Source organism: Etheostoma cragini, chromosome 14 (assembly GCF_013103735.1).
Source record: "Etheostoma cragini isolate CJK2018 chromosome 14, CSU_Ecrag_1.0, whole genome shotgun sequence".
Lineage (NCBI taxonomy): Eukaryota > Metazoa > Chordata > Actinopteri > Perciformes > Percidae > Etheostoma > Etheostoma cragini.
In genome coordinates, this window is record NC_048420.1 from 10225376 (window position 1) to 10241739 (window position 16364).

General features: G+C 39.5%; 1 protein-coding gene across 1 annotated transcript; it reads left to right on the plus strand.

Annotated features, from left to right (window-relative positions):
* The first annotated feature begins 10988 nt into the window (after positions 1-10988).
* Positions 10989-12846, plus strand: npvf (neuropeptide VF precursor). The gene is made up of 3 exons (XM_034892527.1): positions 10989-11173; positions 12057-12433; positions 12619-12846. The coding sequence occupies exons 1-3, from the start codon at positions 10994-10996 to the stop codon at positions 12686-12688; spliced, it is 627 nt and encodes a 208-aa protein (XP_034748418.1). The 5' UTR covers positions 10989-10993; the 3' UTR covers positions 12689-12846.
* The last annotated feature ends 3518 nt before the right edge of the window (positions 12847-16364 follow it).

Below are 16364 nucleotides of genomic sequence, written 5' to 3' on the forward strand. Positions count from 1 at the left end.
TTCTCCAAACTGCTGGCACACAGCTGCAAACATGCCGTGTGCTGTACCAATGCAATTTCTCTTAACAGGAACTAAGGGGTCCGGACCAAACCATGAAAAACAGCTCCAGACCAAAGGGTATGTTAACAAGGGTGCCCGCATATATTTGACTATATATTTATGTATATAAAGATATCTGCACATGTGTTGGTTAGTAAGTAACAACAGTGTCATAGATATGTCCATACTGTGAGCTTGCCACACCACACACCACTTGAGTCAATGTTTCTTAAAGTTTCCATTTGATTTATTATAGTTCAGATTTTTTAATAATAATAACAACAATAATAATAATAATAATAATATTTTAGGTAGTATCCAGAGCTTTTTTCTATCATTTTAAATCTTTATGTTTTAAATGTTTTTTTAATTCATACATTTGTTGTATTTGTGTTCATTTCTAGTGAAGTTTACTGTATCAAATATACTGTTGTATTTGCTGTTTTTGATTATATTTAAAGGATTTTATAACTAAAGGATGTCCCGCTCAGTCACATAAATACTTTTGACACATCTCTAATTACCAAATTTAAGGGATCCTTATTAAAACTGTAAGTTTATTTGATGTGTTGACTTTAAAATTAAAAATATAGTTATATTTTTTCTTTTCGTAAATATTACTATCAGTGTTAACTTCAAGCTTCCGTTATCAACAACAGTCCTACATCACAGTCCAAGTTTATTCTTGAACATGAAGTACTTTGACAAAACAAGCTCAACTCATGGTCCACTTAATAATTACATTTCTGGACCTTTCAACTGCATCCCGAAGGGTAATTTTATTTCAATTTTTATGGAGATTGATCTGTTGTGGCTGTGATGATTTCAACCATAGCACTTTCACCAGTTTTCCACTGTTTTACTGTTTCACTGACTTAGACCATGTGACGTGGTTGAAAGCACAAGAAAAATCTATGAAGTGCACCTTGAGTTGTTTTTTTATGTCCAAATAACATAGTTTGCATTAATGAAGAGACCAACACAGGGGACAACCACGATCATTGTGGGGCAAAGACGTATACTCATTATGAACTGACTTCATTAATCCTCTTCTTATAATGTTTATTTCTTGTTAGCCTATACATAAAACCTACACTGTGTGTCTCCAAACGTTTGTCAGGTGAGGTTATTCACTCGTAGACACTAACAGCCTCCTCCTGTGTGTGAGTGTGTGCATTTGTGTTTGTGACGCCTCAAACATGCTGTTAAGTTTAAGGGGTTTTGTGGAATTTGGTACTTGTGGTGGTGGTTGCATGTTTTGCTGTTTAAAGCTGCACTTTTCCCATGCTCAATCTTAATGTCTAAAACCACACACACACACATACAAACACACACACACACATGCACGCACGAATGCACATACGCACGCACGCACGTCTCTGGCATGGTGATTTGGCTTTGTGTTGTGTGTTCTCATATTCTGAGATCAATAGAGGATGATTTAGGTGGTGAAGGACCTGGGAGATTATGGTGGTGATCTGACTATGCAGTATCTGACAGCTCAGAGAGACAGAGATACCATTGAAAATGTGAGAGAGAGAGAGAGTGCGTGAGTGAGTGTGTTTGTGTGTGTGTGTGTGTGTGTGTGTGTGTGTGTGTGTGTGTGTGTGTGTGTGTGTGCTCCCTCTTGTGTCATCCTCACCAAACCGCAAAAAGTCACATCACTGTTCCACCTCACTTCTTCACTCATTTCCATGTTACAGCTAATTTACAGCTCAGATCTAGTCAGATGTCTAATGAATCTGCACATACTTGCTAAAACAGACCTTGGATGACCCCTCTCCACTAACACACCTACACAGGATCACAGATAGCGTGCGCCGGCCTCGTCATGGGGAGACATCATGTGTTCCTTCGTGCCTTCGGGGGGCCTCCACAGGCACAATGCCAGCCTTCAGAGCATTGGCTAAATCCCCATAAGAGACAGTCAGCCTGGCTGCCTGGTAGGCTGGCACTTCAGCAGACTGTATTTACAGAAACCTCTGGAAGAAAAGGATCTGATTACTGTGAGGAATATATACAACGCATCAATCAGCAGGAAGGCAGGCAGGGAGAGAGAGAGAGACTGGAGACAGAAAGAGAGAGAGAAAGTGGAGAATGGTTCAGTGCTGTGGTTTTATTGGTGCTCTTACAGCTTTAAACACACACAAATGTATGCATTCAAGCAGCCACACACACATGGATACACACGCACACACACACACACACACACATTTCAGATTTTCTGGCAGAGGATGTGGGTCCAGAGAGCAGTCTGGTGTTTCAGTTTCAATCTTCCCCTCAGCCCAGATCAAATACACCAGCCAGCAACTAAAGATGATGTCACTATCTCCCAGCTGTCCCCACCACTCATCACTCCACTACACTGTGTGTGTGTGTGTTTGTGTGTGTGTGTGTGTGTGTGTGTGTGTGTGTGTGTGTGTGTGTGTGTGTGTGTGTGTGAAAAGCTCTGCTGAGGTCAAATTGGACTCTCTCCCTGTCTCCCTTGCTTTAATTCTGTCGTCTTTTAAAAGCCCTGGGGATCCTGCAGGCCGTGCTGAAAGCTATGGTTCGGATCAAGTTCCCTCCATGTGTATCCAAGGCTCACACACACAAATACACACCCACACACACAAACACACACTCAGTCTGTATACTCCAATTCTAGCTGCCGGGAATGGCATTGGAAGAGAGTGGGAAAGGGAGGGGAAATGAGGGGAAAGTGGGAATGATTTTACAGCAGAGCCATCACAAACCATCAGAGGACAACAGTGTTTTATTCACACATAACTGGCCGCACACACACTGTGTACTGAGCATGTGCATATATGTGAAACTAGAGAGAAACTTTAGTGCTGTTCTCACTCATTCTGTTCTGTCAAAGATAATTCTTGAAACTGCTCTGTTTCAAAACAGTTGCCTCTCTTTTAGCTAAGAAAACAAGGTGGCCAAATAATTGCCTATGTGATCATAACTCACACAATGATAAATTAGTCATTAGAATTAAAACACAGTTCATCTTTTCTAACTTGTACAATGCAAAAACAATTGAGATGATTCAATCATTTACTCTAGAAAAAGATTTTGACCTTGGGTTTCTGTTTTTAAACTAATGAATAAAGCACGGCCAGTTCTTCTTGCTGGACTGCAATCAGCCAGGTACACCTCTTCTATGAAGAATGCAAAACAAAGAGATTCACTGTTTCTGATGTGAAATCTACAAACTTTTAGAAATCAATCCGATTCATAACAAATAAATTCAAACAATCTTTTCCAGCTCTATTACATTTTTCTCTGAGAATGTGAATAGGCACTGTTTTTTAAAAGAATGTTCACCTTTAATGGATAGGATTCAAAAAAGGAGAATATAGAGAAGGAGTCATAGGAGGGACTCAAAACCTCAACCTTCTGCATCAAAGAATACACAGTTTTGCACATGTGTGTGCCTGCTCTACTAACTGAGCCACCCCAGCCATGTAGATGCTACTTTTAAACATGCGTCTTATTTCTGTGGGCCAAGGTTTTGAGAAAGGTTGTTAATCAACCTTAATGAGCTCTCTTGATGCAGACACCTTTTTTATTAAAACATGTTACCAAAATTGTCCTCTTAGTCCTGCATGGCCTGGTTTTGTAATTTAACTCAAAAACACACATCACCCATTATTACAGATAGCATTTCATGTACTTTTAATAAAGCTCATGTATTTTCAAGACATAAACAATGGTAAAATGGTTTGCATGGTCATTGCAGAACGTGTTGGAATTTGGAATTAGACAGCCAAAGACTTTCTTCTCTATTCTCCTTCCACAGAACTCCCCATATTATGTCCTGCAACTACAATGAAATTAACTACATCAAAAGTAATGAATGACATTGGAACTTCCCTGGATACTCATGAGCACCGTGCATCCTTGTTAGATAGATAGATAGATAAATAGATGTTTATTGATCCCAAGAAAAATGGGAAATTCCGGTGCTACAGCAGCAAAATCAGTCACAAAGCACAGAATTGGATAAAAATGAAAAACTAGGAAAAATGTACATACATACAATATACAGAATAAAGTAAAAAGAACAAATATTTGAATTTGTACAGGATAGGGAAACAAAAATGTGCAACAACTTAAATAATATGCTTAAATGTTAAAATGTATGCTACATGTGAATGTAAATAAACCAATTGTGCAGGTTGCGTTAGTGCAGTAGTGTGGTGTCCAAAAGTCTTATCTAGCACCCAGTGATGACATGTTAAAAAGTGTTATTGCTTGTGGTATGAATGAATGATTAGTTGGCCTCTCAAAAGGTTTTCATATATACATTGGATTTACCTTCTATAACACATTTCTGTGTTGGACTATGGGGATTTTTCAAATGATACAGATAGTCTCCCACCATTGAAATTCCTCGGATACTGTTCTGTTCTTCACTGGCATTACTGACAAAATAAAAAAAAAACATAGGCGACTTTGTTGGAAATGTGTCAGATTTCAAATGAACTTTTCCATCAAAAGTTTTTTTTTTCATCCATTCATCCACAGTGTAACAGTGTTTCAGCAAATGAAGATCTGAAGTCCAAAGCAAGAACCCCTATAATATAACAGCATTTTCAAAGAAAGTCTGAAACAAAGGAAAACAAAAAAGCAGCCAAGAGGAAGAGATTGCATATAACTAATAGCATGACACAGCAAGCACACTTGATATAGTAAACTGTATGCTCTTAATTTATGGAGGTTAACGCATCAGAGGTTGAAAGCTTCCTGGTAGCTTCTGTATGCTGCTAAGTGCATGCACTTCAATCAGCTGAAGCCGTTTTCTGAATGGAAGACTATTGAAGGGCTTCTATGTTCCATCTGCTTTCATTTAATTAAGGGTGTTGTTTGATTTTTTCCACCACTAGGACATACGGTACATAAGTCCAAAGACACACTGATATAACTTGAGTACTAAAACGCAAACTGGACGCACATTCGGCATTACTTTATTTAGCCTTAGTTATCCAAAGCAAATAGGTAAAGTATGAAAGAGAGTTTTAAATCAATAAATAAAGTTTCATGTCTTAATCAAGTATTATTCAATTAGCGAAAATAATGAACCGTCACATCTCTATCAATAGGGTGAGAGTGCACGTAACAAGTGGTTTGGCCAATATTTTTAGGAGTAAAAAAAAAACCATTTTTGTGCGTTCTTCTAGCTCCCTGCTTTTCTTTAAGCGCTGTGCAGGTTTCTGCTGCATGGTGGAGAGAGGTCAGAGGTCATGGTGTAGCTCTCCGTGTCTCTAAGATGACCTTTGACCTTCTCTGACCCGCTGAACAGCAACCAATCTGGCCATCCAACCAGGAGCAGAGAGAACAACCAGAGGTCTTCTTTCTTGGATTGCTTCTTATTCTGTTTCTACCTTTATCCTCCCATCCCTGTTACTGCGTCTGCATGAATACTACGTACAAAATCTGAGAAAAAGATGCTTATTTTTCTTACTGTCACCGGTGTCTTTGGGACTTCTGCACCAGGGTTTTAAAAGGTTTCCATAGTCCAGGGTCCAGGAAACTCACTCAACAGAGAAATGGCCGTGTAAACATTCAAATCAAGTAGAGAAAGGAAAACAAAATGACAGATCTAATCTGTTATGACCAGATACTGCTTATCATATTTTATTCTGTAATTTACAAATTTTTGTTTTTTCTTCCCACATATAATATCTTCTCACTTCTATTTCCTTCAACACAGTATTTTTGGTTATTTCCATATTTTATTGCCGCAGCTCAATCGCTCATCTTCATCATCCACCCATTATTTATCGCTTCACACTTGAACGGACCCTTAGCATTTATTTTTGGGACAAGGAATATATCTTAAAATAAAAACACAAGACATAACATATGCTATGGCAGATTTCTCAACCCAGCCTAAACATCTCTCTCTCTCTCTCTCTCTCTCTCTCTCACACACACACACATACACACACACCCCTTTCCTAGGGCCCCTTTTCCTTCCCTCATCCTTCCCATCCTCCACCTCCCCTCTCCCATCAAGGGTCATTTGCTCAGCTTCCTGCCTGCCTCTCCATCTCTGATTGGTGAATTTCTACAAGTCTCTGATTGGCCAGTGCTTTGAGCGCCTCCCCTTGTTAACACTTAAAAAAATCACCTCCCCTTTTTTTTAGGGACACCTCCTTCTATCTCTTCGGACCGCCTCCTCCTCTGACTCCCCCCTCTTCTAAGTGGCTCCTCCTCCTCTCCAAACAGACAGGAAGGGTGTTAGAGTGCCTCCCGGTGGACGAAACCTTTTACAACGTGAACCATGCGGTTTAAAGACTAACACTATTCTGCACGAAAGATTGACAAATGATGGATTTCCTTAACAAACGGTCTAAAACTGACCTGAAATTGAATAACTCCTTAATGGAAGAAAAAAAAGTGTAGGAAACAGAATAATACACGACTCTCTTGCAAAAAAATCTAGAAACGCTGGACACTAGATTTGATTATCCAAACCTAGACTGCCATCTAGTGGTTTTATGTGTCAACTGTGACAGAACGCATACTCAACACATAGGCCTAACATTTTAACTATAGAAAGTAAAAGGAGCAAAAAAATACAATTGCATTTTGTTGATCTGTTTCTTCATTATGAGGAACATCTGTAGTATATTTTGAGACAATCCCAAATACACTGTTGTTGTCCCATACATACTACTACAAATCCAAAGCTGAAAACAGTCTCCAACAAATGCAACTTTTGTTTGATTAATGTTTGCTGAAACCTGCCCAGCTGTTTCAATAATGTCTAAGTATATATGTCTGACCATTTTTCTAAGAGTTGTGTTTTCAGGAGTGACCCATCAGGTCCTGAGAGTGACTAACTGGGTATGTTAGAAAATTACAGAAAACACCTTTGTTCTTTTCTTTGGACTTGCTGACATTCAAAAATATAGAATATTGTGAGCTTTGTCTTTTATTCATCATGTCTCATCCTGGTTTTGTACAGTTGTCCTACCTGTCATACAAGAAGAAAACTAATCAGAATAATTTGTTGTTCTTTCCTGTATGTGTGTGTGTGTGTGTGTGTGTGTGTGTGTGTGTGTGTGTGTGTGTGTGTGTGTGTGTGTGTGTGTGTGTGTGTGTGTGTGTGTGTGTGTGTGTGTGTGTGTGTGTGTGTGTATGTGACCTGTGTGTGTAGCATGTGCTCAGACTTGTGCATGTGTAGGATGTTGATTACTTTAACATAAACCTTTTTGTCTTTTCATACTCGTCTCCTGGACGTCCTATCGACTCAAAGTTTTGATTCTGTCGCTTATTTTGTTGGCTGTGGTCACGTGAGAGACATGAATTCATCATCGTCCACCACAATCACAGCAACACAACACAGAATTACACAAGTACAGTGGTGTGAGCCTGTGTGTCCATCTGCCCAACTTCCCATACATCATAATGCAGTGATCCGGCAGAAATGGATTTGATCATTGATAAAACTATAAACCGTCACAAGGGCTTGATGAATGTGTCTCCTCGCTGAGTGTACGGGCATGTAAAGTGATGTGATGATGACCCGGCTGATGTCTAAGTGAGGGGGGAGATAAAATTCAACATAAATCAGCTCAACAGGGGGGATAACATTCCCACAAATCATCCTGGGACTCTGAGGGTATCCTGGTCCTGGAGAGGAATTCTGGGAAGGCTGTCAGATCCGAGACAGAGTGAGAGTCAGGTTAGGATCAACGTTGTTGTCGTGACCTGTTTCAATCTGCTTCCTTTTCTGCCTGTTTTTTGCATCTACCTGTCTTTTTTTTTTAAATCTTTGCCTCTTTGCTAGTCTTCCTCTGTCTATTCTTGATTAGTTTTCCTGGAGTTCACAAAAATGAAACTGTAAGTCAGATAGATTAACATTTCAGGAACTTCTACGTCTCATGCAATTGAAACGAAACATGAGTCCAAGATAGGTCAAAAGCACACATAAATGGGAGGTTTCAGGTGTATTCAATTTAACATCCAGGGCCGTATTTCTTTCGAGGTAGCAGAGTCTGTTTTCAAGCAAGAAGACAGCATGTAGAAGCAGAGAATAGGGGAGGGAGAAGAGGCCCAGAAGGAAGAAAATTGAAAGATGAAAAGGCCGCCGGGGTGGCGAGGGATGCACATTAAAAACATTAAGAAGAGAGAATTACAGTGGCAGAGAACAAGGTCTTTGAGGGAGTGCTTGGAGAGCTCGGTTAAGAACAAAGGGAGAGCTTGAGGTATAGGGAAGCCGTCTGCGGATAAAACTCTGGATAAGTGTCAGAGACAGGATCGTAAATCCCAAACCCCATAGTCTACGAGCTGGGGCCAGGGTCAGGGAGGGAGAGCACACAAAGAAAGGCTGGCGAGAGGTGGGAGGTAAATGATAATACAGAAAGATAGACTGAAACCATAGCCATAAAAAAACATCTTAAGGTTGATAATTAATCACTAAAACCAGATGTGAATGGGATAGATTTTCCACTGAGATGCTTTAGATTGCTGTGTTAAAGGTGGGACAACACGGTAACATGGCAAATGGAAACAATGTCAGGGTCATGACGCATAGATCACATTAAAATTCGCTATGTGTTGTCATTATCAACCTGTGTCTCACACCAGGCATTCCTCACATTCTGTCTGCAAATACAAATACAGCTCCAGTGAGTCATTTGTGCATCTAAACACACTACCGACACATTCAGGAACAGGAATGGTGAGTGACATCTTCTCCGCACTCAAAGCTGATTTGTCCAACGGTTGCTAGATACAGTTTAGTTTCAACAGATGAATAACTGGGAGAAAACACTTTCTGTTATTAGGTTTGTCTGAGGTTTCCCCCAAAATAAGACCAACACATAGCTGCATGGGATGTGAGCCACTCTGAGTACTTTTGAAGGACATTTTTGGGGGATTTGTTGACAATGACAAAGTATGGAATATTGTCAGAGTGTCCTTAAAGCAATACTATGTCACATAGGTAATTCAGGAAAACACGGAACACTTCCTATAATGCATGTGTGTATTATTTCACTTTGTTTAGTAAAGGCCAGTGTATTTTACGCCTTCAACCAGTAATCACAACACTGTAATGCACTTCATTACTTTAATAATTTCAGCTCAACAGCCTGCACACAAAAACGGAAATTGTTAACAACTAATGATTTTAGTCCATGATTTAGTCCATGGAAATACAGAAATTTGCATGTTGAATTTGATGTTGGAGAATCACAAGTCAATATTGTCGTTGGAAATTTTGCTGAAATCATTGGAAATTCGTCAATTCGCAAGTTGAACTCGTTGTTGGAAATTCGTTAATTCACAAATTGTCATTGGAAATTCCCAAGTTGAAATCATCGTTGTAAATTTGTTAATTCTCAAATCATTGTTGGAAATTTGCAAGTTGAAATCGTTGGAAATTTGTCAATTTGCAAGTTGAAATTGTCGTTGGAAATTCGTTGATTCGCAAATCGTTGCTGGAAATTCGCAAGTTGATATTGTCGTTGGAAATTCGTCAATTCGCAAGTTGAAATTGTCGTTGGAAATTTGTAAATTGAAATTGACATCCACAACTGAAACCACATCCACTTTTCACAAGGACTCACAATTAGGTACCTGAAACGGTATTTGAACCGGCGTCTCCCGGTTGTCGGGCGGTGTACTTCCCCACTGGACCATCTCCTGGGCTGATAGCTATAAAGATCCAGAGAGACCTTGTCTCAACCTTGTCTTTTCCTTTTGTTGCCCCTTAAAAACTCTTGAACATGCAGGTAATCCAATTAAACATCTTAAATATACATAAAATCCATGACTTCCTAGACTTAGTGGCAACCTATCAAACCCTTTAATATAGTGTAATGAATCAGTGAAATAACAAAAAAACTGCTTCACAGAAATGAAGAGACTCTGTGAAGTTGAACCTTAGTTGAAAAATTGAGACGATTCTTCAGAGTCGTGAGAGAACAACTGGGAAAGGAACAGCTCCACAGTCGGAAGGTTGTGAGTTCCAATCCCGCATTAAGCATTTGTGTGTTTCTCTTTCATAAAGGAGTCTCTCATGGCTAAAAGCCAATGCCTGGACCCATTAAAGTACCTCAGAGGAAAAAATCAGTCCCAACACGTTTATGTCTTTTTTAAAGATGAAGAGTAAAAACATGTTCTCAACTCTCCAAAAACGAAGTGACTCACAACTCAGCTGAAACGGAGAAGTTTGAACCTCCTGAACGAGGCCACGCTGATGTTTTTAACCTGGTCTCATAAGATAGACGTACCTCTGGGCACTTTAATGCAGCACCACAAACATGTAAAGTAGCCTATACAGTAAGTGTATTCTGTTTCAAGAAACAAATGTCAACTTGGGATGCTAAATAGAATAACTGTTATGTAAAATAGAGTTGTAATGGACATTTATCACTTTTTCAAGTATAACATGAGTAATTTGGTCAAATTGTGGCTAGCATCTGCAAGTAGGCACTACAGATATTTTCACTTTAAACCTTATTTTCTTTATTTAAATACAGTTAAAGGAAAATAAGAGGAATTAACTGAATTCATCAAACAACTTGGAGCTGAATGACTGAGAATATGAACAAAAGACTGTTAAACGTTTAAAGAAGTTTAAAGAAATACAGCATAGATACAATTGGCCAATACAAGTTAAATCCCATTTTTAAATGTGAATGCTTCTGCCATTCAGTATTTCCACTGAGCACCTGTTGGAGGTTAAATTTCCTGTGATCTCCTCTGACAAGATATGCCGTTCAACTAGCAGCCCAATTAGGACATACATGCCTTTTCAAACATATTCTTTAGAGACGGATAGTTATTAACAAAAATGTGCTCATTTTAAATGAGGCTTAAGATGTATATGTTTGTGCACATGAATGTGTGGGGGTGTCTTTGTCATACGCGACAAGTGACGTATGTTTCCAGGGGTCTATAATAACAGTGTGAAAATGAGAGAACATGGCTCAACACAACAGAGAACATGGCTCCCGCTGTCAACATTTTGTGCCCTGTGTTTCTGTCAGCACTCTTGATGCTGGTAGGTCTTGGAGGGGCAGCAGCATCTGACTTGCATGTCTATGGGAAATCAATCCACAGTGATAAAACTTTTCTGAGCGTCAATGATGGAAGACGCACTCTGAACCAACAACCACATCATCAGGTAAGAATTATTTATTAAGCCAGACAGATATGCTTATTGTATTGGGAAACTAGCTTGGACTTATTAGGTTTTCCTTCACAGCTGAGAAGAAAAGTCGATGGTCGAAAAATAAGTGTAATGTTTTACATCAAAAATGCCAAACAATCTCTGATTCAGCTTTTCAAATGTTAAGAAATTGTATTTTCTTTTTGTAACTTATGTATTCGAGGGAGTTGGGCTCTTAGTTGGATAGAACATGAAATTTGAAGATGTCGTGTTTTACTATTTGATGACATTTTATAGATAAAACAATCAATTAATAATAGTAAAGTATTGGTTAACTGCAGCCCTATTTTTCCTTATGTTATGCACTACACCTTCAATATCATTAAGTGTAACTAAAACTATTTGTTAAAATGCATTTCTTGTTATTATTTATTTTTTTACAGCCCATTGTGGAAATGGATTATGTTCACATGCTGGGGGTCCACAATTTGAGCTATTATTACAACATATAGCATTGGATCTCATCTGCTATCCAGCGGTCACATTTATTCATTTTTGTTCTTCATTTTTATAGAGCAAAAAAAATAGCATGAAATGATGTGCGTACACAACTTAGGGATGAATATTCTTGGAAAAAAACGATTAAGGCAACTCACAAATATTTTGGTTATTGAAAAATCTGCTGACTATTTTTCTTGATGAATTGATCAGGTTTTCAAACTTAGTGAAAGGTTTAAGGAGAGCCTACAGTGATTTATTAAAACTGCTTGTTTTGTCTTATAACTGTCTAAATAAAAAAGCAATAAAGACATTACTATCATAATCATTTATTTGACAAAAGAAAAGCAAATAAAAAACTTCCTTGAGCATGATTGGCTTCAACATATTTTCTTTCCAGACAAATAGTGAAATCCGCAGAAGTTTGGATCTCAAGAGCCTCAATGCACATGTGACCCCCACCACCAGCAAAATCAGCCTCTCAAATTTCATCAAGCTCCACCAGCTCCCTGCCAAACCCGGCCGCCTACACGCCAACATGCCCATGCGCTTCGGAAGAGAGATTATTCCTGATAATGACAAGGATCCAGATTTGACCCCCATCATGCCCCAGAGGTTTGGGCGGTCCTGGGAGGTGATCCGAATGTGTGCGGAGTGCCCTGATGGCCGAGCAGCACTGAACCCAGTGTGGCCTCAGAGATTTGGGAGCAGCGGCCCATACTGGAGCCTTCTTAGGACTCTGGCCAATGCACCATTAGTAAACAATGGCAACCACTGGTAGGAAACTCTCAATGTTTGACGTAAATATGTATTTCCAAAAAGGATGCCATAACCAATACACAACAAATGCATTGATTCCCCTCTCCCAGAAGACAGATCCCCAGTCAATGACATGGTTGTTATTTATTTATTTCCACTTCTTCTTCTTCTTCTTCTTCTTCTTCTTCTTCTTCCTCCCACAGGCCTGACATTTTTGACTCACAAGCCAGCTCAGAAGAGGTGGAGACACAGGAAAAGACTTTTAAAGGATGAAAGAAGATGAGAAAGGCCAACAGCGAGGTCTGCATGTAAATATTAGCAAATAGTGTTTTAACTTTGAAGACGAATGTTAAACTGTCAAAATGTTTAAGAAAAGATAAATAAGTTGGAGTTGTACAAGTCCCTTTAAATAAAGTTACATTATTGTGACAGAAAACATGTTAAACTACAATAATAAAAGTTTTCAAGCCAGTGGTTTTGATTTTTATTTTTGCTCTATTATTGAGTCCTACTGACTTAAATCAGGGGAATCAGCATCTAACTCTGCAAATTTTGTCATTTCTTACTGAGATTTAAAACAGAGAAACAATTTTTAATTTAGTTTTGAAGGCAAACTTCCAAACAAATGTGGATTGTTTTATGTTATGCACATTTTTTATCTATTTTTAATTAAGCAAACGGCAGCTGTAACTGTCGTCTGAACACAACAAACAATATTCAGGGAAAACACAACAAGGCTCACCTAGAAGTGCCTTTTAAATTAATTGAATTTAAGTGGTATTTCTTACGAAGATCACTGTGTGTGTGTTTGTGTGTGTGTGTGTGTGTGTGTGTGTGTGTGTGTGTGTGTGTGCGCGTGTGTGTGTGCGTGTGTGTGTGTGTGTGTGTGTGTGTGTCTAACTGTGAAGCCAGGAACTAAGTGATAGTGAAGCTGTCATAAAGACAGAAGGGAGGGACTCTCTTATTTGACCCGTGGAGGGAGACAGACACCAAGTCATAGTGTGAACAGTGCCGGGTTCCCAAACCAGCACAGAGGGTACAGATCTCAGACTCTTGAACTACCAAAGGAAAGCTTAAAATATATAGCTTGTTGGATTTTAAAAATATTGTCCTTTATCTGTGTACCTTTCTCCCAGTCAGGGGTTAATAAAGGTGCCAGTATCGGTTGTCTCTAGTGCCGTCCATCCGCTGTTGACTGTCCTCAAAAGTGACATGGATATGTGTCGTAAGAATGAAGGCTGCTTATCAAATGTTTCATATAACATAACATTGTTGTGGTTTGGCGTTTAGTCCTCATTTTCTCCCTGGTCGGGTGTTGTAGTTTCTGTCTTGTGTTCCCTTGTGAGTGTCTGTACGTTCTGTTTCCTGTTTTATTTTGATAGTCTGGTTTTCTGTGCTGTCTTGTCTTTAGTTTTACTTCCTGTGTTTTCCCGCTCCTGTGATTACCTGATGTCTTCCACCTGTTTCCCAGCCCTTGTGTCACCTGCCTCTTGTTATCTCATTACCCAGTGTATATAGTGTCTGCGCTTCTGTTGTCCTTTGTCAGATCCTTTTTGTGAGTTAGTGTGTTCCAGGTGGTGTGTTCCACGTTTGCCTATCCCGGGATCTGTTTTCTCAGTTTGTGTGTTCCGTTTTTTTTTTTTTGTATTTTTCCTTGACCTTTTGGATTTTTGAGTTTCTGGTCCATGTGTTTCTTTGGGCTCTTTTTATAAAATAAACCCTAAGCTAAACACTCTCCTGCCTGCCTGTCATCTCTGTGTTTGGGTCCTAATTCTGCCACATTTGTACATGACACAATTTGAATTTGTTAACATTAATAATGCCTGCATTCCTTCTTAGTGCCTGGCATGCCAGCTCACTATGGCTTACTAAGTCACCTAAAAGGAACAGAGGCATCATTAATGATAGCAGTGACCTATAGTAAAAAGGTTTACAGGCCTTTCTATGCTGCAGATAATTTAGCTTGTTATAGAAGGAAAGTCACGGTTGTAATTACATTAAAGATGGCTCTGTTGACAGTGTGGCAGTGAGCCAGCATGTAGCCTACCAGGACCCTAAAACTGATGTGTGTGTGTGAACGTGCCTGCGTGGGTGTGTGTGGTTGTGCTTGTCCCCAACACCCCTCCCTCTCTCTCGCTCTCTCTCTCTCTCTCCCTTTTAGGGTTATAGATTTGTAAAGACAGGGTGGGATCCCCCCCTTTCTGGTCTATAGGTCTATATCCCTGCCTTTGCTGAATTGTTTGTATCCCTGGTGGGGACAAAATACACCACGCTTCAATCGTGTCCTAAAAATGGATTTGTACCCTTTGAGCCCATTTTCCCGACTGTCATTGACAGAGCACCAGACGGATTGCCAATCGTATCTTGTGTGCTCCACCTGCCCCTCATGACCAGTCGCCACTGATCACACCTGGGATTTTACTACTGTGACATAACAAAATGCTGCTGTGGGGCCCTAAAGTTTATTGTAATTGAGGAACAATCTCAGTGCTCCATTAGCCTTATTTCCTTTGGTTCCTTATACTAGTTTGTACTGTTTAGAAGAGACTATTGAATTTTGCTCATTGCTTCAAGATCAGGCCAATATTTTTGGGTATTCTCAGTTTATCGTGTGCAAGAGCTCAGTGACATAAAGATAGCCATCGGAATAAATGTGTTCTACAACCACAATAGGCTACTTAGATAGATAGATAGATAGATAGATAGATAGATAGATAGATAGATAGATAGATAGATAGATAGATAGATAGATAGATAGATAGATAGATGGGAATTGATCCCAAGAAAAATGGGAAATTCCTGTGTTACAGCAGCAAAATCAGTCACAAAGCACAAAATATAAATATAAATAAAATACTAGGAAAAATATACATACATACAATATACATGAAATAATAATAAGAATGAAGTAAAAAGACAAATATATTTGAATATGTACAATATTGGGGAACAAAAATGTGCGAAAAATAATATGGTAAAAATGTGCTAAAATGTAAAAATGTATGCTTCATGTAAATGTAAATAAACCAAATGTGCAGGTTGCATTAGTGCAGTAGTGTGGTGTCCAAAAGTCTCATCTAGCACCCAGAGATGACATGTTAAAAAGTGTTTTTGCTTGTGGTATGAATGATTTTCTGTAGCGGTCCGTGTGGCATCGAAGCTGTGGGGTGGAGAGGGTGGTCAGGGTTATCCATGATAGATAACAGTCTGTTCAGTGACCTCCTCTCCACCACAGCTTCAAAAGTGTCCTGTTTGCAGCCGATCACGGAGCCAGCCTTCCTGATCAGTTTGTTCAGTCTGTTTTTATCGCTGGCTCCGATGCTGCTGCCCCAGCAGATGGTGGAGGAGAACAGACCTTTGAGGTCTGTTGGGGAGGAAGACAAGACAACTGTTCAATGCTTGTACATAGCTTATTGATCCAGATGCAACTAAAGCAACAGGCAATTACAGGCAAATTAGACACACAACAGTATGTATTATCTCTTTTGTCCGGGATTAATATGGAGGAGATGGAGTCTAGACAGTGGTGGCGGTGGTGAAGAGCAATGCTGAAGATCTGGACGCATGTGATGTGGAGCTGGACATCTGAGTTCAGTGGAAGGACCCATGATGGTGCTGGTTGTGATGAAAACTGCATGGGGAATGAGGTGAAGGAGGATCACATGGAGCTGATTGTTTGACAGAGATTGTCGCAGAATGTGATCGGTCTAACTGTGAGAGTGATTGAGGGAGAGTAAATTAATTTAGCGTAGGGCAGGCATGAAGGACAGTCTTCCCAACTGAACTTCCGCTAAGCTTTATTCCAGCAGGTCTGACAAGGCAGGACATCCAGGAGATTACATGACTCTGAGCTCTGCTTTAACACAAGGCAGTAAAACCTACACACAGTCCTTGTCGGATGCGTAAAACGTCAGATTTTTTTCATATAGAGGATGTGTTGAATGTGTTT

Coding starts and splice junctions, on each gene's coding strand:
- npvf (XM_034892527.1), top strand. CDS start 10,994: ATGGCTCCCGCTGTCAACATTTTGTGCCCTGTGTTTCTGTCAGCACTC. Junction 11,174..12,056: donor ACCAACAACCACATCATCAG/GTAAGAATTATT, acceptor TTTTCTTTCCAG/ACAAATAGTGAAATCCGCAG. Junction 12,434..12,618: donor GTAAACAATGGCAACCACTG/GTAGGAAACTCT, acceptor TTCCTCCCACAG/GCCTGACATTTTTGACTCAC.